The 22,695-nt window shown below is 38.9% G+C and overlaps 1 protein-coding gene across 2 annotated transcripts; it reads left to right on the forward strand.

Annotated features, from left to right (window-relative positions):
- Nucleotides 1-2,808: 2,808 nt before the first annotated feature.
- Nucleotides 2,809-22,537, forward strand: shisa9b (shisa family member 9b). Of its 2 annotated transcripts, XM_054608278.1 has the most exons (5): nt 2,809-2,823; nt 8,860-9,353; nt 11,133-11,239; nt 18,937-19,074; nt 22,155-22,537. In XM_054608278.1, the coding sequence occupies exons 1-5, from the start codon at nt 2,809-2,811 to the stop codon at nt 22,535-22,537; spliced, it is 1,137 nt and encodes a 378-aa protein (XP_054464253.1). The 2 variants fall into 2 exon arrangements, with proteins under 2 accessions (XP_054464253.1, XP_054464252.1); XM_054608277.1 differs by lacking the exon at nt 2,809-2,823 and having other exon boundaries at nt 8,845-9,353.
- The last annotated feature ends 158 nt before the right edge of the window (nt 22,538-22,695 follow it).

Raw genomic sequence — 22,695 nt, forward strand, 5'->3', positions numbered from 1 at the left:
CTTAAGCTTGTGCTTTGAAAGTCACTAAAAATAATCAAAGAAGCTACATGCTCAGTAAACATAGTAATGGCATTTTGTGGATTGGCTCACCTGGGAGCAGACTGGACGGACATTCAAACATTATTGCTACAGTTGAGTCACAATTTTCTAGGATATGTGCCAAGGCTGGCAGCCCAATTCTGGATATCTCTGCTGTGGCAGGTCCACAGTTTTTCCCCTTCGAGCAGCTAATGTTCCCAGCACCAAAAGCATTATGCCCCCCCCACAGACCCACATATCTGGGTCTCTCACACATAATGCATTGCCTGCAGCAAGAGTGTTTTTGAAAGGCAAGGTGAATACTCAATGACATCTGAAAATAACCACCAACAGTGGGGGTTCTTGGAATGGAAGTCAGTCATTTGTGTCATCCGTGACCCTGTAACATAATGTCTGACACAATTACGTTACAGGTAACAAAATATGCATACCAGCACAGCACATCCTATGTCTTGTTTGTTTAATCTGTAAGAAAAACAAGAAGTGTGGAACCAACAATGTGTTGTTTTACAGGTAGTTACATGTATGTACTGGACTATTTATTGGGCGGGGCCAGTACATTCCTGGGGTTTCTGCTGGTTGGCTATCATCTGTTAACAGCCAAGACATTAATGAAGACATGACCCACTTTAAAACAGAAGTTGTTTTTATACTTTAATATTTTTTTTCTTTAAGAAAAACTAGCATGTAATGAAATGATATGCAATGAAGATATGATATAAATAACCAAAGTATAATGATGGAATGATCATTATATTATCATGAGAAAAACAGTGAGAAGTGAATCTCCCCTCCTAGACGGAGACAGATTGAAGAAGCCAGACAAGCATTTACTCCCAGTGGTCAGGAGGCTCATTATCCCCTGTGAAGCTCTCATAGTTAGAGGAGAGATGAACTCTCATCCCGCTATAATGAGCCTGGCATTCCACTAGAGACTTTGGCAAGAAGGGAGCCAACTTGGGAGCGAGGCTGCCACCCCCCCTGTTGCTCCGCAGCTGACTGAGGGAAATGAAAGGAGCCTCTGAAGGGGTCCTGGATGGGCTGTTAGGTATCTACTGCCAGGCATCACTGCTTCCACTGCTCTCTGTGGAGCAGGGTGACCTGACTTTCAACAGACAAATGCTGGGTAGCTGTTGAACCTTGTTTGTGAGAAGAAGAGGACTAATAGAATGATCTAGTTACATGCCACCTTGTTGTTGTTTTTCTTTTTGTTTATAATCCACCTTACTCCCTAGTTATTTGTAATTCATCAGCCAAGCTGTTTGAACAGCATCCCTTTAAAGGAATCTTTATTTAGGAATATACGCATTATACTATTATTTTCATTTATCTTGTTGATGAGGAAGGGAAGCACCCTCATTCTTTATATTTTATTGTTTTTGTTACAGAATGTCCAGTATTTTCCTTTTTGACTCTTGTCTTCACACTTTTGGTCCACCACTTTATGTTTGATCCTGGTGCTTCATACATCGTATATTAGTAGATTTGTTTTTTTTGTAAGTTACATTTTCTACTTTTTGCACTGAAATATATCAGTACATTTAAGTAGTTATAACCTTAGAGGTTAGAGTTGTGGTTCCAACTTCTGTTTTCCCAGATTTTAACTACGGACAATTATTTGGTTTATTTACCAATCAATGCCACAATACGATATTCACAATTAGTAAGCTGCAAATTTCCAAAAAAAAGATTGAAATGTTATTTTAGTCTTCTTTGTTAAACATTAAAAAGAAAAAATTGATGAATGATATTTGAACAATGAGTATTTTCTACACAGCTCTCAATATGCTCCAATGTTATTTTTTGGTTGGTATCAGTCTTGTCCATTTGGCATCTTTTCTAAGAGAGACTTGAACACAATAGGAGAACTTATGAAGTCCTACTCACTTCTTGTTGTCAGAATAATCAGCAGACAAACTGGCAGGCAGGGCAGGACTGGAAAAAAAAAAAATCTGTCTTGGCCGGAAAGGTTTGGGAACCACTACATTAAGCCCATAACGCTGTGTGGCGTATTTGGAAAACACAGCGCTTTAAGTGGACGTCTTAATGCTTACTGAGCAGTCGTCAAGCTGCTGCCACCGTTGTTTTCCGAAGTAGCCCGTCTAATGAGGAAGTCCCCAGTCTGTGCAATCGATGCAATTTCTTATGAGTTTTGTAATAAATTATTTTGCTAATATTTGTCCTACACTAAAGAGGACTCTCCACTCTCTACTCTGCAGGTTACAACTGCTCAGCTGAACAGACAATCATTCATAGAGCAAGTGAGGGCATATCTGAGACAGATGTGCACTTTTGTCACTTATCATCAGCCCAGGGACAATTTAGGAAAAAACAACAACAACAATGGGCTTGTTAATATTGTTGTTCCTGTTACACAGAGCAGCCTCCCTCTGGGACTGAGTGTGACCAATACGTAAGTGTTTGTGTGACAATGAAATGTCAAAAGAGCTGCAGAGAAATATATATACCAATCACAGCATCTGAGACATTATGAAAGCTTAAAAAAGAATCTGCTTATACAATGTAATAAATACTTCAAAAATAAATTCTGTAAGTCTTCAAAAGTTGCTCTTTCTCATGAAGAATGTGTATCATCTAAACACAGAAGCTCATTTCATCTTAAACCCTGGAGCTGGGTGCTTAACTAATCAGATTTTGTTCAGCTTCTCTCTGCTTTGAGAAGACTTTTCTGAAGGACACCCAATTTCACACGCTCAATTTCAAAAGTTTGTCTCGACCACAGAAAGCTATCAGTGCTAACTCTGAAAAATGCTTTGGACCATTGTGAGCCAGTCCATCTAGCGACTGGTTTAGACTACAAAAGAAACAAATTATGATTTTTTTCTCAGCCAGTTTAAAGTAAATTTTAAGGAGACATATTGACAAAAGAAATAAGCAATTTTGGAAAATAGGCCACTTAGACAGTAGTGACTTCAGTAAAGACAAACCAAATGATGCTGCTATGCCAAATGCATATTTAACAGCCTTAGCAAAACGTATTAACAATACAAAGCCAGTTTCCAACAGAGTAGGGATCTTGAAGCTCATACCATCATCTCATTTCAGCATCTAATTCGTTTGGTGGAAATCTCAAAGTAATATCCTGCTGATGTAGAATCGGGTCATGAAATACTTTGCACAGTACACTGTGCTATCAGGTCTGTCTTACTCATGGTCATCCTAGCTATTTTTTCTGTTACCATGACAACATTTCTCTGCACTCCTCAGCCTCTCGATTGTGTGGAAATTGAAGAAGAAGAAAAAGGGAAAAATGTCAGACACTGAGAAGCAGCGATTGAACATGGACGAACAGTCACCATGACTGGCCTACTTTGACTACAAATAACTTAAAGGCTCAGCTTGATGCCTTTGTGATCTTGCATATCTTGCCAATTTGAGTTGCAGTGTTAGTCGCTCCATCTTACAGGCCAACCCTCTACTGTCATCCAACATTAATATAATCGGTCAAATGTTGATAAACTCTGGTCAGGATTTAAAGGTTGTTTTGGAGGTATAACAAACCCCTACATCTCATACATTGCTTTGGCATACTGTCTACTTGTTCTGACTCCAACGTATCAAATAGCGCAGCTTTGTCTGTGCTCCTCAATGTCGGAAACCATCGCATGGAGGCACCCTTTAGTGCGTGTATGCAACACAACGGGCGTTCATCTAATCCTAAGGAAACTAAAAGTAAACGTTGAGTTTTTGTCATGAGAATCGTTAGTATCATTAGTCATGTGACTCCCATGAGACTTGAGTCGTTAGTCACTTGAGTTGTTAGTGCCAATTGATTCATTTGTCAATTGCTAGTCAAATGAGTGGTTTTGTTGCCTGAACCTAAGCTTACTGTGAAGATTGATTTTTTTTTCAATGCATTTCAATGATGGAGGTGAACCTTCAGATGCTTTGCTCTAACTATTACCATGCTGCTGAAAGTTTGCAGGTGCACCAGGGATCAAAGTTATTGTATGATTTATAGTAGTAAATTGATTCTGGAGCCTGTATCTGCCTGTGAACTAATTACCATATATTTTGATTAGTTCACTATAGCGCTCCACACTGTTAAGATTTAAAGGTTTGACATTTTGGGGAATTCACTCGTTCACTTTCTTGCCAAGAGTTAGATGAGAAGAATGATATGCCAGCAGTCGGATAGCTTAGCAAAAAAAACTTTTACAAAATTCCCCTTCAAGCATTTCTACAGCTAACTAATTAACATGTTATGTCTTGTTTGTTTAATCCGTACAACACGTTGTGGTTTACTATTTCTTACCGGGCAGGGTCTGTAGTCTCTGCTGGTGCTGACTTTTGTAATGTGATCAAGTTCATAAAATATACCCTACTGGTTTCAATCAGTCCTGTGCAAGAAGAGTGTACCTTTTCTGTGGCTTGACAACAAAGTATTCTGCCTCTTTATTCATAATAGCATCTATCTCCCACTAAGACTCCCCCACATTTTGTCTCGTATTAGAACAATGAGCAGTTCATACAGTATCAATAGAATATGGAGATGAAAAGAAACCACAGTTGAGAAAGTCAAATTAGGAGGTTATGTCTATTTGTTTGTGTGTCTCACTTTGAAACGGAAAGCTTCAAGCAACGCCGGCATGAATCACTCCTCCAGCTGTGAGCAGAGGCCATCACACTGGGGTCGCATGAAAAAAGACTGCATGACACTTACACTTTATACTGATTTCACAACAAACAAAAACAATATTGAAATGTATTTACAAACAATTATCTTGCAAAACATCAAATATGGGTCACTTTCACCGGAAAAATAACTTAAATGTTAAATCAGATTTCAGAAACAGCAATATTTCAGCTGATGATGAAAATGATGCAAAATGAAGTCAAAGTAGCTTAAATAACTCAACAGCACTTTTTCATGAAGTGTTTCTCCTAAAAATCTGGGATAAAAGAGCATGATTCAGCATGACCGTTGATATTTTCGAATGGGAAGTCTTTCTGTCAGCCTGCTGACAGAAAGACTTCGGGAGAAATATTAGCCGATTAAAGTATTACTGTGGGTAGTTATCTAATAATTGGATAGAACAGGTTTTTATTATTGTATCTATACTTTGATTTGTTGAAAACCTCATAGTGCCCAGCAGAGAAACCTAATAACTATTTATTTCTTAAATAGCCGTACTGTGTATTGAAGGAAGCAAATGTGGATTTTACTCAGCAGACTTTTGAAATTTGATTCCCTTCAACCTGTTTAAAACACTGATGTTAAAATGACATGAAGATCAGTTGCTTAAAAAGAACAGATATATATAGAGCCCTAATGAGCATGCCAAGATTTGACTAGACTGGACTTATAAAAAGAACACAAGGAGACACAGAACAGATCTATCAGGAGCAATAAGAGTAGATCAAAACCGGTGTCACAGAGAAGTTTAGGTATGAATATGCAGCTTTTTCCTTTTTTAAGAGGCAGCATCAAAACCCTGTGGTGTATTGTCACAGTGCTGTTGACACTCATTTACAGTGTAAATGTTAATGTGATTCACCGTGCATTTCTTTTACAGTTTTCACTGTACCATAACCTGATTGACCAGATCCTGGACTCCATGTATTACTGAAAGTATAATCAAGGACCTTAACCACCACCTGCTTTAAGAATACAACACGAGAGAATATGCCTCATCTTTAGCGATCCTTAACAAATGTATATATCTATGTACTTAAACGTGGCTCTGTGGCTCATGAGGAAGAGTGCCCACCACTAATTAGAAGGCTGGTGGTTTTCTCCTGCAGTCTATATGTCGAAGTGAACTTGGGCAAGATACTGAACCCGCAAATTACTCCCAGTGGTTGGTTCTAAATAAATGCATTCCATTTACCATTTAAATATCTACAATTATGTTCTTCTTTTTAAACTATTGCCAAAATAACCAGAAAATGTTGATGTTTTTACATTTCTTTCATTTTTTTAGACTGATGTCACAGTATCAATGCAGGTGGCTCAGGGCTGAACAGTTGCATTACTCAAATTTTAACAGAGAAAGATTACATTCAAATTCCATACTGTGTGAGAATTTAATCAAACTCTCGGTCTGAGCAGAAAAAAAAAACACTCTCGCTTTCCCACCTGCTCCCACCCAAAGCATGGCTTGGATTGACTTGTGCCTCTAAATTTTCAGTATGAGTTATGCAGTAGCCCAGAAGCACAAACTGTTGAAATTCATGCTTGCACATGCGATTACTTGAAATTTTGTCTCCTGATCCGGTTTTTAAAAAAAGATCCCGACACATGCAGCACTTTTTATGTTAATGCTGGTAAATTTTAATTCTGCATCATCTCATTTTTTGTAGAAATCTGAAATCTTGGTGACTCCTGCACAAAAACAACAGGAATAACAAAATATACTTTTTCAGGACATAAAAGATTCTGCATCAGCATTGCATTTGTGATCTATGTTTTTTTTTTGCTGTTGTTGTGCTAAATTTCATCCATATGACTTGAACTTTACTGTATGATTCATAAACATAGTGACTAATCAATAATGTTTCAGAGGGTGTCAATGACACTGAACAGCCCCACATCTAGAATACCAACTGGTGTAAATAATAAACAGCAACCAAACTATAATGTGTTTGTTGCATTTGGCAGCTATTAACTATTTTTTATAATCCAACAATTAAATGAAATGTCATCGTTTGATGTTCATCTGGTCCTAATAAAGCTGTAGTGTTTTCACTTTAAAAGGAACTCTGAAGTTTCCTCTTTTGGGGCTGTGCAAATTATTTATAGTCAACTTTAAAAAAGCAGAGAGACAAGACAAGCAAAACTCCCCTGATGATTGTAAATAACAGTTGCCTCCCATGGCTAAGACGATTCAACATCAAACAAAAAAAGAGCAAGATTTCTCAAGTGGCAGATGGTGAGCCTCCTTCCACTAATCCTAATTTTAGATAAAAAGGTTTCTCTAAAAATAAATAGCTATGTTTTTTTTTCAGATCCGTGCTTGTCAGGGCCCCTTCATCATCTGTTCTGTTTGTAAATGGTCAGTAAATACTAGCTGAAGGATCATGGTTGACACATGCACAGTCTGATGAGATGAACAATGGAATAAAGGTCTCTGAATATGATTACAGTACATTTGACAGGACAACTGTAAGGTTAATCAAACTCTAATCCAGAGCATAATGATTACATACATAAATCTTAGTAGCTGTAATAATATTCAGGGCTCATTTTCATTTCTAAAACAACAAGATGCAAAGCCTGTGAGTAGTGCACCAGTTGGTGTATGAGTCATTTATACAAACCAGGCTGAGAGTACATTTAAATTAAGCTTGACCAGCACGTGATTTCAAACGCCATGCAGTAGCTATAATGATTACCATACCTTGTGTCCACACAGTATCATTATATGATCCTTTGTGCTTGTGTTCTCTTCTAGGTTTTTGATATGACCCTTCTAAAGAATTGCAGAGATGAATCTTCTACAGAACTGTATCCTTATTGGGAGTTTGCTTGGATATCACTTGTCTTAGAATTGTGTGGGAGAGGTGATAATAACAGAGGGCAGAAAGGCTATAGATTGAATTAAAACTGTTATACTTGAACATATTCTCATTATATTGACTACAAGAAAGTGATACCTTGTTGTATCTGTTCCTTGTTTTGCTAGAAACAGATATGATATGATGCTATTGCAATAAAAGTAAAATCACTTTCATTGATCAAAAACCAAAGTGTTGGCGTATGTTGAAAGGGCAGGGGAAAAGAGAAGTCATCAGAGAGGATGGTCATCGTTAAACCAAGAATTATAATGTTGTATATGATTTTTCTATGAACCAAAGTCGGACGTTCACATGGACAGACATCATCATCACTTATCTCAAACCAATACAAGTGTCAAAACACACAGAATATTCTGAAAGGTATGAAAGAGCAGATCAATGCATTTCACCCATGTGTGCTAATGCAATGAATGAATCCACAGGCAAAATCTACTTGTTTCAAAAACCCAGTCAGTAACTCTTAAGCACAATAATTACAGAGCTACTCAAACAGATTGATTTTTATGTAAAAAAATAAATAAAATCTTGTAATAGATCTATTGCACACAGCTCTCTCTCTCTCTCTCTCTCTCTCTCTCCCCCAGATTCACTCACTATCTTCTCCTTTGCATTATCTCTCTCTCTCTCTCTCTCTCTCTCTCTCTCTCTCTCTCTCTCAGATTCTCTTTATCTTCTCCAGATTCACTCTCTCTCTCTCTCTCTCTCTCTCCCCCAGATTCACTCACTATCTTCTCCTTTGCATTATCTCTCTCTCTCTCTCTCTCTCTCTCTCTCTCTCTCTCTCTCTCTCTCTCTCTCCCCCAGATTCACTCACTATCTTCTCCTTTGCATTATCTCTCTCTCTCTCTCTCTCTCTCTCTCTCTCTCTCTCTCTCCCCCAGATTCACTCACTATCTTCTCCTTTGCATTATCTCTCTCTCTCTCTCTCTCTCTCTCTCTCTCTCTCTCTCTGTATCTGTGAACGACTCTGTGGAGAGAAGCATCCTCAGAGGTGACACCCTCCACTCCAGACAGGTGCACACCCCTCTTCAACTCCTACTACGACTACAGTAAACTGTCTTTTGGAAAGAGCCCTACTTATACATTTATACAATAACCATTTTTGGTTTTTTTTTCCAAAGGATATCAAAGGCTCACTGTGCCTTTTACGCATGGAAGTTGGAATCAGCCTATTTACGCATGGCTGTGTCTGGTCTCTCCGGAGGATGCGTCCGGGCTTGTGAGGGCTTCTCAGGGCGTCAAGAGCCGGGTACAAAGTGAGCAACGATGCGGGGAGCTGAGCTGCTTCTTGGGTACTTTCTGGTGAAAGTTATGGAAAGCAACGCGGAGGGTGAGCCGGGTCAGACCGCAGACGACTTCATGCTGGTGACCGGGTTTAACGACTCAAAGGATGGGGAGAGTGGGGTCACGGAGAGCCCACATGTGGAGGACAAGTGCCGAGGATACTACGATGTGATGGGCCAGTGGGACCCACCGTTCGTGTGCAGGACGGGCAGCTACCTGTACTGCTGCGGCACCTGTGGCTTCAGGTTCTGCTGCGCGTTTAAAAGCTCCCGACTGGACCAGACCACCTGTAAGAACTACGACACCCCGCCGTGGATGATGACAGGGAGACCGCCTCCGAAAGTGGACGTGTCGCTGGACGCCACCAAGGATAAAACTAACCTCATTGTGTATGTGATATGCGGGGTCGTGGCCATACTGGCACTTATAGGGATTTTTACCAAGCTGGGTTTGGAAAAGACGCACCGTCCGCACCGAGAAAACATGTCCAGGTAGGTTGTTCCTTATCTGTGCTGTCATCACTATCTGTATATCTGTAAAGAAAAAACATCTGAAATGGGAAGGTAGGTCATCAACAATGTTTAAAGTTGTTCCTTATCTGTGCTGTCATCACTATCTGTATATCTGTAAAGAAAAACATCTGAAATGGGAAGGTAGGTCATCAACAATGTTTAAAGTTGTTCCTTATCTGTGCTGTCATCACTATCTGTATATCTGTAAAAAAAAAAAACCCTACCAGGTGTTAAGTCCCCTCTGTGTGCAACAAGTAGTTCTGTATATAAAACCGTGTAACACACTCCAATCACATCAACCTGGGATTTTATATGAAAATGCATTCAGCTGTTGTAGCCTTTCACAGTTCAGGTCAACATCAATTTCATCAGTTTTGTCTCTCAGCCAGTAAGTCACAAGCAAAAAAAAATTCAGTGTAACTGACAAAAGTGTGTTTTTGATATGTATATGTATTGCATTGTCCTTGGCCTTTCATTTAAACGCCTACATGTGTGCTTGTCAAGAAATCTGTCTATTCAATTTAAGCATGTTGCTAGAATATGTCTGCACTGAGGAAACACTGTGTTCATTGTTGTCCTGTAGAAGAGTATTAGTCTGCTGCAGTCCATGCTATAGTTTCAATCCTTTACATGCAACAAATGCATGTTGTTTAAGACACTGCACCTGAAAGAGTTGACTTGGACACTGTCATTTAGTTGAGGTGGACTTCGAATGAGTGTAGATATTTTTTAAGATGATGTTACCTGAAAGAGTTTATCCCAAGATACCTGGATGGGGCTGATCTTATAAGCCAGAAAAAATGAAGTAAACAGGCACTGGACATAGTTGTACACTGTGAAAAATGATGATAATCAACTTAAGTCAGAACGTCGTTATCTGCTGTATCCGCAGTAGGAAAGCAGGGCAGAGCGGTGGCCGTGAGCTAACCAATGGGGCACGCTCTGTCCAAAGAATGCTCATGAAGGTAATAATATCAGCATATCCCATGTCTTCATCGGAAAATGCGACACTCAAATTTCGAATACTGCTATATTCGGAATAATGGTTGATTATTAGTGAGTATATGTTACTGTTTAGGTATTGTAACTAAAGATGCCACCTAGTTCTCTTTTGTTCACCCCCAAACACACCCAACACTAATGTAAAATGGGCCAAATTGGGTGTGCGTTCCTATGGAAGCCCAGTAATCATTAAATCTACTGAACCCTCTGACAGGCCACACCCTCACCGAGCCTACAGTAAGCTGCCTTTAGATCCTACAAGCTCCCACGCAAAGAGCAGATACTCGGCGTCATGACCCGGCCTTATCTACATTGCATCTGATCAGGTTTAACTACATTGGATGGGCCAGCTGACCTGATAGGCAACCTCATCTGAATGCCCTAGTTTTATTCAGTTGTCCAACTACCATCCCTGTCACAGGCTTAGAAATAGCCACTAGTTAGAAACCCCTCTGGTATGAGACATTTTTCATGAATAATCCCCCCAGACCTCTGGTGACTTTGACACCAGAGACATCAGTTTGTGTTACTGCCTCCTTTTCTCATTTCCCCTCAACCTGAACCAAGTACATTACCTCTGTAAACTTAGATATGGCTGATCGTTTTTGGGGGTTTTTTGGCTGTCACATGAGGACCCAGACAATCACTTTCCTTTGTGATTTAAGAGAACTGTGAGTGCACTGCTGGCCTCAACAGACTCTGCCTTTGTTATTTACTGAAAATTGTCCTGTCTGAGAATGTTCTTTATCTTTCCAGAGCTCTTGCACATGTTATCCGCCATCCTGCCTCAGAACATACGGACGACATTGGACTTGGCCCGCACTATGAGAACATACAGACCAGACTCACAGTTAACAGTCTCCGTAAGTACTGTGACATCAGCAGCCCACTGCCCCGAGCTATACATCTACATATACGTTCACATGACAGAGCAGTCAGTACTAGGTTACTAATGGTGCCGCCATCTGCTTTTGCTGACCAGAATGGCACCACCACAACCAATTTCAATAAATACTAAAAAACTCAGAAATTCTATTTTGAATAAATATAAAGCTTAAATTGTGAGCCCTGTTTATTTGCATGCCTGACCTGAAATAGCTGAAATGGTGGAAGGAAAAAAAGGTCCCTCAACAATTCTGCGGACTGCTGAAGCAATTAGTCATGCCCTCAGCAGTCATTTAACATATACACTAATTACCACAGACAACCTAGAGCTCTGCTTCTTAGCAAATATGCAACAGCCTCACACATTATATCACACTCTTGTCTTTAGTTCATCAACACCAACACCTACACACACCCACATAGAAATGTACTGACAGAAAAGAGTCGTTATTCATGCTAACCTGCTTAATGTCCTGTCATGCCCCCCCTCCGCGAGTAATTATGGCAAATGGCATCTGACATAAAAAAGTTTTAAAGACACAGTCAATCAGCATTTTTACAGTTGTATTCTTTATTTATGAACACCTGCTCTAGCTAAGTAAATTACGTTTAAAAAGGAAATGCTAAACTCTTTGGATCAACTGAAAAACTCTCCTGATACTGATGTCCAATGGAGTATATAGGGAAAGAAATACAGCTCACATCCTTCACACTAGAAGTTAAAAGCCAATGAATCAATAAAATAATTAATCAAGCCAGGTCATGACTTAGTGCTTCAGTTACAGTTTACAAATAAAAAATATTAATTTCATCAAGTGATGAACTGATTTCCCTATAGATGCTTCTCAAGATGTTTCTAGTTGCGGCAGATGCAAATCAATATCAGTTATTATTCTTGTGCTATGGAAGGTCAGAAGTTAGCATGTTGTCATTACAGCAGAAGAGTACAGTGGGTGATTTCACTGATTGGTTTGGAGATCTGCTAATTAGTGAAAACAACTGATGTAATTTGCGGTTGTAATGAAAAACCTTCCTGTTCTTGGCACACATGGCAGATGACTGGGTGCAAAACTTCACAAAATTACAATTAAATGAAGTTATCTAAAATTCTGAATTGCCCTCAAACAATTAATATTAGTGATGAGTTTCCCACAACATACTGCTTTAAGTCACCTTACAACTATGAAGACACATTTTACCATCCCATCTCATTTACTATAAATATGAGATAATATGAGAAATGCAATTTAACATCAAACATATATAACCTCAGATATTTAGGAGAGGTATTTTATTTCAACAGAGAATGTACTCCCATGATAACAGCTGAGGAGAGGTGTCAGCAGTGACATGATAATAATTAATCATTCTAAAATCAGAGCTCTTTCTGTCTTACCTTGCCTCCTCACAGAATAATTACCAGCCAACATGTTAGGACTGACAGATATGCATTCCATAGTATAGTATGTACAGTGTTATACTATATTAATCCGCCTGTAGTGTGTGAGAGAAAAAACATGGCTGTTAGAATAAAATAGCCAGTTCACAACAAAGAGGTAGGTGTTTGTATCCACATATCTAACATTAGACAAACTGTAGAAAACTGAAAACACTGAGGAACTTGTGTCCTGATCTAGAATCCCATTTTTCCTGCTGGTCCCTAGAGTCACAGTAAATGAAAGGAAAATGATCAATGATCTGAGCCACTGTAAAACAAGTGCAGTTACTACACCAATTTAAAGGTTATGTCACTTTTGTAAAAAAATGAATCGCTTTGTAAAATGTGCGGTTGTCTCACCCCAGCTGCCTCTTTCTTTGAGTCAGAAAATATAGTTATACCCGACGATCATTATACATTTAATTTTACTTTAAGTCTGTCATCTCATCTGTAGTATTTGTTAAAGATGATTATTATAATTATCTTCACCAGGAGATAATGAGATCGGTCGTGTGTGTGCATGAGGGAGTGTGTGTGTGTATGTGTGTGAATTTGTGCTTGTGTGCATCTCTGTGCTGCTGCACCAAACTGCATAATATTTTAGGTGTTCATTTATGGCTGCACACTCAAGGTCCTCTCTTGGTTGCGGTGACTCGCCCTTTCTCAAATCACCATTGATTGACTGCTGACTTCTTACTCCCTATTCTTGACCTGCCTCCGACCAGTAGGGGCGGAAGTGAGACACATTGGGGGAAAACAGTTTGCTTAGTTTTATTTGTTTGGACGGTGTGTTTGGCTATCAGCTAACAGCGAACAGAACTTCCAGTACACTTACTAGTGCATGCATGAGTGCATTGCGGCAGCTCAGTTACTGCATTTTGGTCAGAATCACAGTTATTTTGTGGCATTTTACTGGGCATCAACCCGACATTTACTATTGTATTATTGTAAAATAGACTTGATGCCTAAATAAACGCTGTAGTCGAGACACGCTCCTTAGCCAACCACCTTTGCAGTATATATATTTAAACAATGCATGTTTCCTTCAACTTTAATATTCACTATTTAATTCATATTTTACTACATTGAAGAAAATAATGAAGCTCTCCGTTTGTTTGGTGACCTTGGACAGTGAGAGTCATGGCACAGTGACTGTGTCTTTCAGGGACGTATGGGAGAGATTCTGTGTAATAGAGCTGGAAACAGAACAGGGATGATTGTTGTTTTCTTGACAGCAATCCTTACGAGGTTACAAGAGGTGAGGTGATATATTTTGCCACATGGATCCATCTTGTACTTGCCCTCTCCAGCTGTGCTTTCTAGAGGCAGGTATGACAATGTTCCAGGTATAATAGTCACTGTATATTATGGATAGTGGTGCAAAGCAGTGATTGAAATGCTCCAAATGGTGCCCTTGTTCCTCATATTGCCAGTGAAAGATAAGAAAAATCTGTTAGACTGGGCTATGAGCTCTCATTTTCCTCAAGACACGAATAATACAGACTTTGCGAGCTGGGCTTCTTTGGCTACCAGTGCTATCATGTTCATGTCATGCTGGCCACATGGGCACATGGGGCGATTGTGAAGTGTGGCCTCTTTACTCCAGGCAGTCAGCCAGAGAGAACAAAGTCTCCGTTCACTGCCAACACTCCACTGGTGCATGACAGTCCATTTCCCCACTGCCAGATAGAAATGTTTCTCAGCAGCATTACCTCTGACAGCAGCTTAGAATTTGCTACCAAATGTCGGTTTTATTTTCCACCTGTCATATACTGTACTCAAGACTGTATACTGAAGCGTCAACTCTTTAAGAAGCTAATTAGAAACTGACAATACAGTGAGCTTACAAAATTGGTTGGACACATAGATTGTTTCACTCTTAATAGATTGTGAAATGAGAAGGTGAGTGGATTGTTAGCTTCAATGTTCACAGTGTTAACCACTAATTCAACGTATATTTAGTCGTTTTTAAATAGTTCGGAATTTTAAGCGTGCAACCGTTATTTGTACTGATACAAAGGAGTATGAAAAAACTGCTTTCTACACCACCTTCACTGTCATATCCTGAAGCTCCAGCAGTATCATGCAACGCTTACAAAATGAGGCAGTAGTTCAGAGCAATATAGGCTATTTCACAAAAGATAAAAAATTCTGCACCTCCAATAGTTTGCAGTATTACAATAGAAGATTGTTAAATAGTTGTTTTTCTTTTTAGGAGCTCAAGAATGGAAGTTATATCAGCTAAGCTGATCAAATCTGAATTGCTTTTAAGGGAGGGCCAAGGACACAGCACTGAGGAGAAATAGAGATGGAAGGTAGTATTGTCTCATACATTTGATAAATAAGTGTTATAGTATAAAACACATCAGACTTGCTATTCAAAAGCTCAAGGCATTCTACCAGTCTGTGGTAGCCAGCGCCCTCTTCTTTGCTGTGGTGTGCTGGGGTGGTGGCATCAGGACTGGAGATGCCAACAAACTTAATAAGCTGGTGAGGAAAGCCAGCTCTGTGGTGGGTCTGGAGCTGGACAGTCTGGAGTCAGTGGGTGAGAGGAGGATGAAGCCCAAACTCGGAGCCATCCTGGACAATCCCTCTCACCCGCTCCATGAGGAACTGTGGCAGCTGGGCAGCTCTTTCAGCCATCGGCTGATTCTACCAAAGAGCAGGACGGAGCGCTTCAGACGCTCATTTGTACCCACTGCCATCAGACTGTACAACAACAGCGGAGACCACAGTCTGTCAACAGACAAGCAAAATAAAGTGTTTTATGGGTTCTTATAAGGAGTGAAAACTTATGTTTTACACATCTGGATTTTTCAAGAAATAATTGAACACATAAAAGCCTGTCCACAAATGACTCAAACCTTTCAATCTTACCTTATTAACAATTAGGTTAATATATATACCTGAAAATATGTTAACAAACAATGTACACATAAGAGTAAGTATAACTTGGATATACTAATAATTGTGAATAATGCACAGATACAATATAAACAAAGTGTTTGAGTTTCAGGACTCTGACAGAAATGGAAAGATATTGACACAGATAACAGAATATTTTCATCACTAAGTTGAAAGTAGGCTGCCTGTAAATAAGAGCGCCCTTCTCCTTGCACCATTTATTTCAGGGCATACAGCTCCCAAAAATACACTCCTAAATCTTTTATGAGTTCCAGGGTGGTGTCTGTGTCTGGAGTGTTAACTTGCTTATTTCCCGCAACAACCATAGAGTCTTTAACCTTACAAGTATCCAGAAGTGGCCTACTTTCTCCTAGCAGCTGACATAAAAGCTGTGACTTTGACAGCAGTACAAGCTCAAATGACACTCAGTCAACAGCACAAAGTCAAATAAACATTAAAGAGGGAGAGAAACAACTGCATACACCAGCACCTCAGTTTAAACCAAGGTTGGCATCCTGAAAATAACAAGGTTGCACCAAATGTTCACAAAAGCACTGTCCTCATTTATTGACTATATATAGAGGACATCTGAGCTACCAGAGACATTCAGAGATGCTCAATGGATGATAATAAAATAGATATAAAATAGTTTGGCCAAAGGATTTAGTGAACATCGATGTTTCTTGAAATGATTTACTTTTGGTGGGCTTCTCCCTTTAAGGGGAAACCCTGACCTTGCCTGGAGAAGTAGATCAGCACAATGGTCGGGTCTAATGCTATGACTTACAAACTTACTCCAGATCGGATGGTCCAACAGACGAGCACATAACAATTGTTTTCCATTGTAGAGCTTATCTGTAAGAAACTAAATTGATTTATATGTTTTATTGTTTGTGGGTTTTTAACAAATGTAGGATTTCCTAAAAAGCAATATTAATCATTTATTATCGATGTTTAATACATGACAAGAGAAGTACATTCAATGTATTCTATGGAAGCAGATAATCTTATTTGACTTTTAGCTTAAACAACATCACATTGAATGAGAGCATGTGTGCATGGCCCACTTTCCATAAATTGTATGAAACTGAAACAGGTCAACAAGCCCTGAAAGGGACCTGACAATGTAACAGATTTGATGCAGAGACTGACTGTTACACTTTTAGGGACTAGGTTACTTTTGTTGGTAAAGCGTTTGTAAAAGATTTAATTAGGGCGATGTACTGTCTTTCTCAACGACTAGTTTTAGTTAGGCTTTCAATAAAACAGGATAATACAGGAGCTTGTTATAAGACTTATCATAAGGAGAACACAGAGGTATCTCAAATGACCTCAAAATCAAAAACACCCCCTTTTTGCGGTGTGGTGGAGTGAGAGAATTATCAAAGTGGTCCTCTGGATCATTTCATGAGACAGCAGTATTAGTTTGATACTTTCCAAAATTAATTAGCACAGTGGTAAAGTTTCTTGCTGACCAGCGGGGAATAAGAGCCTAATTAACCTATTTTCTGTATTAATGATCTGTTTTTATCAGACACATTCTAGACCAAGGACTAGTGGACTCCCCACAATTAAAAAGTTTATAAACTTTAACCATTAACAACAGCAGCGATGGGTTGATGGACATCTTTTAATGTTCATATTCAAGTTGTTAGTGCCAGACTCACAGTGGATTAATACTGGAAATTCTTCTGAGCCAGGTTACCTTTAAAAGAAACCATTTGCATCAAGACAAATAACAAATACACAAAGAATGGATCGTGGCCACTGATAGCACCATGTAATACACATCATTTGCTATCTGTCCCATCTCAAGGTCCCATTCACCAAAAATATTGCCCTAATGATATGACAGCGTAAACACACCCATAAAGTTTTTTCTTTTTAAATTGGAATCATCCAAGTGGCAAAGTATACATTCACTTGAGGCCAATGCCTTGATTTTGAGGGCCGAGAATCTGCCTGAGCCAGAACCCATTAAATCAGGCCAGACTTGGGCCATATGGACTGGGCTCAGGCTCATTTAACTTTCTATATGCCCATATTGACAGGTGAATTAATATATAATTAATGAGGTAAATATTTATAACTTTATCTTATTTAAGAGTTTGTTGTGACGTTTGAGACATTTGTAAGTTTATTGAACACCTACAGTAGTGTTACTTCTTTAAATTTAGTTATTTTTCACATGCATTTTCAAAAATGGTTTATTCATTAATTTTTCATGTCACAACTGTCACTGCATCCCACAAAATTTTGTCCTATTTTGACAGGTTTAGCGGTCGCAAAAGTGGCGCAATTCTTTAGTGTTCAGTCACAACATTGAGAGGTCAAGATGAAAAGCTGCAAGTAATTAATAAATAAGCCAAACTATACGCATCAAGTAGTGGCCCATAAACATGTTGATATCTCTACTCTGATATATAAAACACACAGCGCTGTCTTCAAACAGCCGCTTGTGAATTGGTACATTCGACTAACCAGAGAAAAGACACTGAACATCTGTTTGCTCTGCCATGCCAGAAGGCAGGGGGCCAGTCTCTTTGCTGTGCACCCCTTAATTTACCAGATGTCTACTGTAGGATAAGTACAGTTTCACAAAGGGCAGTCATGACTCTTTCCAGCTGGGCCCCGAAAAAAACCTACTTAAGGGAAAGTGACACTACCAAGTTACAGCAACAATTATTCTATCTTCACATTTCACATCCATCCATCAAGCTGATTTGTATCTGGGGAACATGTAACCATCACTGAGAGGAACTAAAGTTTAAATGAATAATTGTGTTTTTATCATTTATTTATACATATAATAATAATAATAATAATTCATTTTGCATCTCCTCTTGTACAAGCTAATGCAGATGGCATAAACACATTTGAACATATTACTTCAGTGATTAAAAATAATTAGGGCTGAGCCATATGGCCAATTTTTTTTCTATCAATCCCCATATAGGTTATATCATATCTTGATGGCGATATCACTATATTGCATGTTTTCTGGTTATTTAATAATTAAGTAGTCTTTATGAAATAACCACATGGTAAAGTCTATTTGTGGGTACTCCTGAATTAAATGCTTGCCAAATGAGAAGTACCGTTTTATTTTGGTAGGAACTTTAGTGCAAAATTATCAGATTTTCAGAGAAATAGTATGTGCTTTTTACTCTGAATTTAAACAACGTAATTGTGTATCACAATATCTCAATAAAGGATTTCATAACAATATGATTCCAATGAAAGATGATCAATTATCATATTGAATTATTGCCCACTACTTAATGTAAATCAGGGATTTTTTTGTATTAACAATTTGTGTTTTCCCTACTTTAGATAGCAACCAGATGAACAACGTGGCTCAGGCATCAACGTTGATAACACAGCTTTACCCGGCTGTGGGACACATTCACAGCCCCTATGAACAGAAGCCTGTCAAGGATCTCAACCAGTACGCCACGCTGAAGGCTGTGGGTAAGGTTTCATCTAATTAAGTAGCACATTACATCCTCTATAAATGGAACAAGCATAAATTAAATCAGAGTTTCCCTACATCATATAAAAAAGAGCATCAAGGTTTATATTTTATCATTTAATTAGGAAGAAAATGTATCTGAAATGCTCTATAAATGTTTAATGCATTAAAATGAGTTTAGCATTAAAATGATGCAAGACAATGTGGCTTTGACCGTTTTTCAGCCTTTTATTTCATATCTACTTCCTGAATCCTTGTAGAATGTATTTAAAAATAATATTTTTCTTTGAATAATATCTTAGTTGGGTTGAATCTCCTTCCAGTCTCTGTCTGACAGAACTGTTTGTCAGATAATCCATAGTCCATCAATGCCAACAGAGAGGGGAACTGAAAATGTATTTATAGAAGCAAGTTTGTTTTTCTTCTCATGTGCTAATTTTGGAAAGTCTGCAGCCAGTGTCTGGACAAACAGCATTTGAAACGATAAATAACTCTAATACCAAAATAGTATCACTCAGCAAGATCATGCTAGATTATTTTTCAAAAGCCTGTATGAGGTGTCCACAAATGTAAATTAAAATACATCCCTGCAAATCATAAAATGAAAAAAGGGAGTGCATGTGAGCACATATTAAAATACTGATTACAGCCAAGAGGTGATGCTGACTGTCTATATGTTACAGTGGAGTGTCACATATACAGCCAGGCAAAATGTAGAGTTCTCTTTGTGATTTTAAATCCTAAAGAGTTTATTCAGTGTTTACATTTTGACTTATCTAAAAAAGGGAAAAACAAGAATTCAGCCGTCATTGAAGTATTTGATGTTCCACCCCTCTTCAAATTTCTGTTGCAAAAATTATCATCACACTGGCATCTGAAAATAACAAATACTTTTAAATTTCCATGACCTCTATTCTGGCTGACACTCACCTTTGCCTGGGCACTTTGCTTTCTTTTTATTTTGCAGAGAAAAAAAATAAAAGGAATATGCAGAATCAAAGTGTAAAATAAAGGTATTTGTGGATCTGTATTTGATGCTATTTAGCACAGTGAAATGGGAGTCCATTTATAGATGAATCAATTGGCTGTGATGGACAGCTCAGTGTGCGTGTAGTAGGTCCAATCACATAAAACAGCTCACTCTCTTTGTAATTCACACAAACAGCTGAAGCTTCTTCGCTGCTAATCCGCTGAAGTGCCGTCAAACAAACTGATCATTAGGGAAAATAAAAATAGAGCAAATCTTAGCTAATGAGACTGGGGACAGGAGACAATCAGGAGCAATCAAAACAGAAATGAGTTGTGGAGTGATGATGAGATGCAACTATACATTACTGTACATTGTGAGCCTCTGTGGTCGTAATTTGTGTGTTCATCTACCAGCTGACGTGGGTTTTTACTGAAGTAGCTGTAAAGAATAAGCTGCTCTTCACTTCATCTCTTTCCTGTAACATGAAGAAAGACCTAGGGATCGCCACAGCTTGCTGCTGATGAAGAGACCACGTTAAAGGTTATCTGAGGGATATTTAATCAAAGAAAAAGTCTGCATTGTTGGAAAAGGCCAATGCTGGAGCTTGTGTGCTCAGGTTCAATCAGTGCTTAAGTGAACACTGTTTTTCATACATTGTCTGAAACCTGATTGGAGATATAAAGTCACACTGCAGTGGTTTTATTAGCAAATTACAGCAGCTGATTGTGGCAACACAAATGTCAGAAGACACTTGATATAGTGTACAGTGATCTGCTGGCAAACCCCCTCTGCTTTACTGAGGTCTGCTGCTGCAATTAGAGTAGTCGATTAAACGCAGGGTTATATGTTGTTTTTATTTCCCCCCAATAACAATGACCTATTCTTGTCACAAAGGTCTCAAAAATACAACCAGTAGTGTTAACTAATTCAGCTTCAGCTTGTCTGAGCTGGAGATACAGTTTGACTGCAGTAACAACACAACTGCTTACTTGCAGGGAAATTGGGAGGCATTGCCACTGCTTTGATAAAACCAGTGTCGGCGCTAGAACAAATATCCAAGGGGGGCATGAGGCTTATAGCATGTCATACATGTCATCACACACATGCATCACTGTAATCCGCTCAGCCCTGTAGGTCCAAGACCCCGATGGGTTGCACCCTAAAGCAATATCATTTTCATTAATTATCTACACATTATCATAATGAATGTTGATGATAATGTTAATTGGCACAAATGTAATTTTACGTAACGGCTGACAGGAAGGCATAATGTTAAAATATATATTGAAGCATGATCTGACTTCCTGTAAAAGGTTTTGTTGAGCTTCCACAATTAAGTAAACACTATAGGCATTCTACACTGCATTACTTTGCACCAAGGGTGTTGTTTCCACTGGGGATGGGGGAAACATGTCATGCCATTACATCTTGACATGTTAATTGGTGGTGCGGCCAGTGCTTCTATGCCCTGGGTTTTGCCTCTCTGACTGCCCTAACTTGTTGGTGGAGGATGTTACGGCTGTACGCAGCCCAAATGAATACCTGCAGACACTCACAGGGCAAGTCCACTTACTCTACATGATAACAAAAAGATGTCATGTCATTAATATTTTTATTTACTGTTAATAATCTCCTATAAATACCCTTGCATAAAACATAAATTGAAGACTAGACAGTAAGGTCAGTTCCTTGTTGTATACATAGATGCAAATACATCTTTATCTATTATTACTATCAAGAAAACTAAACAGGATTTTAATGAGGGTTACCGCATTTTACTATTATAGTATAACTACTACTACGTTGATATGGAAAACACAACTATGAATCATTATTTCTTCATTGCTTGATTGATTTAAGTGAAGCTGTCACTAAAAATACAGCTTTATACATATACTGTTATATATCTATGTGTGTTGTGCATACAGTAAATCCCTATTTTAATAAGTTGTGTGATGCTTGATGACTTTAGGTTGGACTACTAGCAACAAAATTTGACTTCAGGTCTACTTTCATCTGCCTGTCTAGCTCTGCACTAAGGACACAATGCAATGGCTGTTGAAGGGAAAATAACAAAGACATATCATGTTGTTTATCTGTATTTGGTAGCAGAGAAAGCTAATAACAGCTTCTACAGCAACCGGCGGCAAGTGATGGAGATGACAACCAAGGGCAGCCTTCCCATGGAAGCTGTGGATATGGAGCCAGAGCCGAGTAATCCTTACAGCCCACCCAGACAGGTGTCTGCAAAGCAGAATGGACACAAGTACAAAAGCCCCAAGAGCCACAGCTCCCAGTCACATTCCTACTGCTCCTCCTCTTCTGCCAGCCCTGGGGGGCTAAGATCCTGGGAGAGCAGGGACATGCTGGGGCTTCGACAGAGCTATGGCCCAAAGAAACTCTGCATCATAGAGAAGGAGCTGCATACCACTCGCTACATGCCTCCACAACCATACTTTGTTACCAACAGCAAGACAGAAGTGACAGTATGAGGGACCTCAGAATCTGGCTGAAGAAGTAGCTGCTGAGTGTTGAATTAATCAGCATGTACTATATAGTATGTGCAGTTGTGCATGTGATGGGCAACATTTAGGATGCCACATAAAAAGTGAAGTGATCTGTAACAGGACTCGGTATCACTCACTGCTCC

This window comes from Anoplopoma fimbria, chromosome 11 (assembly GCF_027596085.1).
Source record: "Anoplopoma fimbria isolate UVic2021 breed Golden Eagle Sablefish chromosome 11, Afim_UVic_2022, whole genome shotgun sequence".
In the NCBI taxonomy this organism is placed as follows: domain Eukaryota; kingdom Metazoa; phylum Chordata; class Actinopteri; order Perciformes; family Anoplopomatidae; genus Anoplopoma; species Anoplopoma fimbria.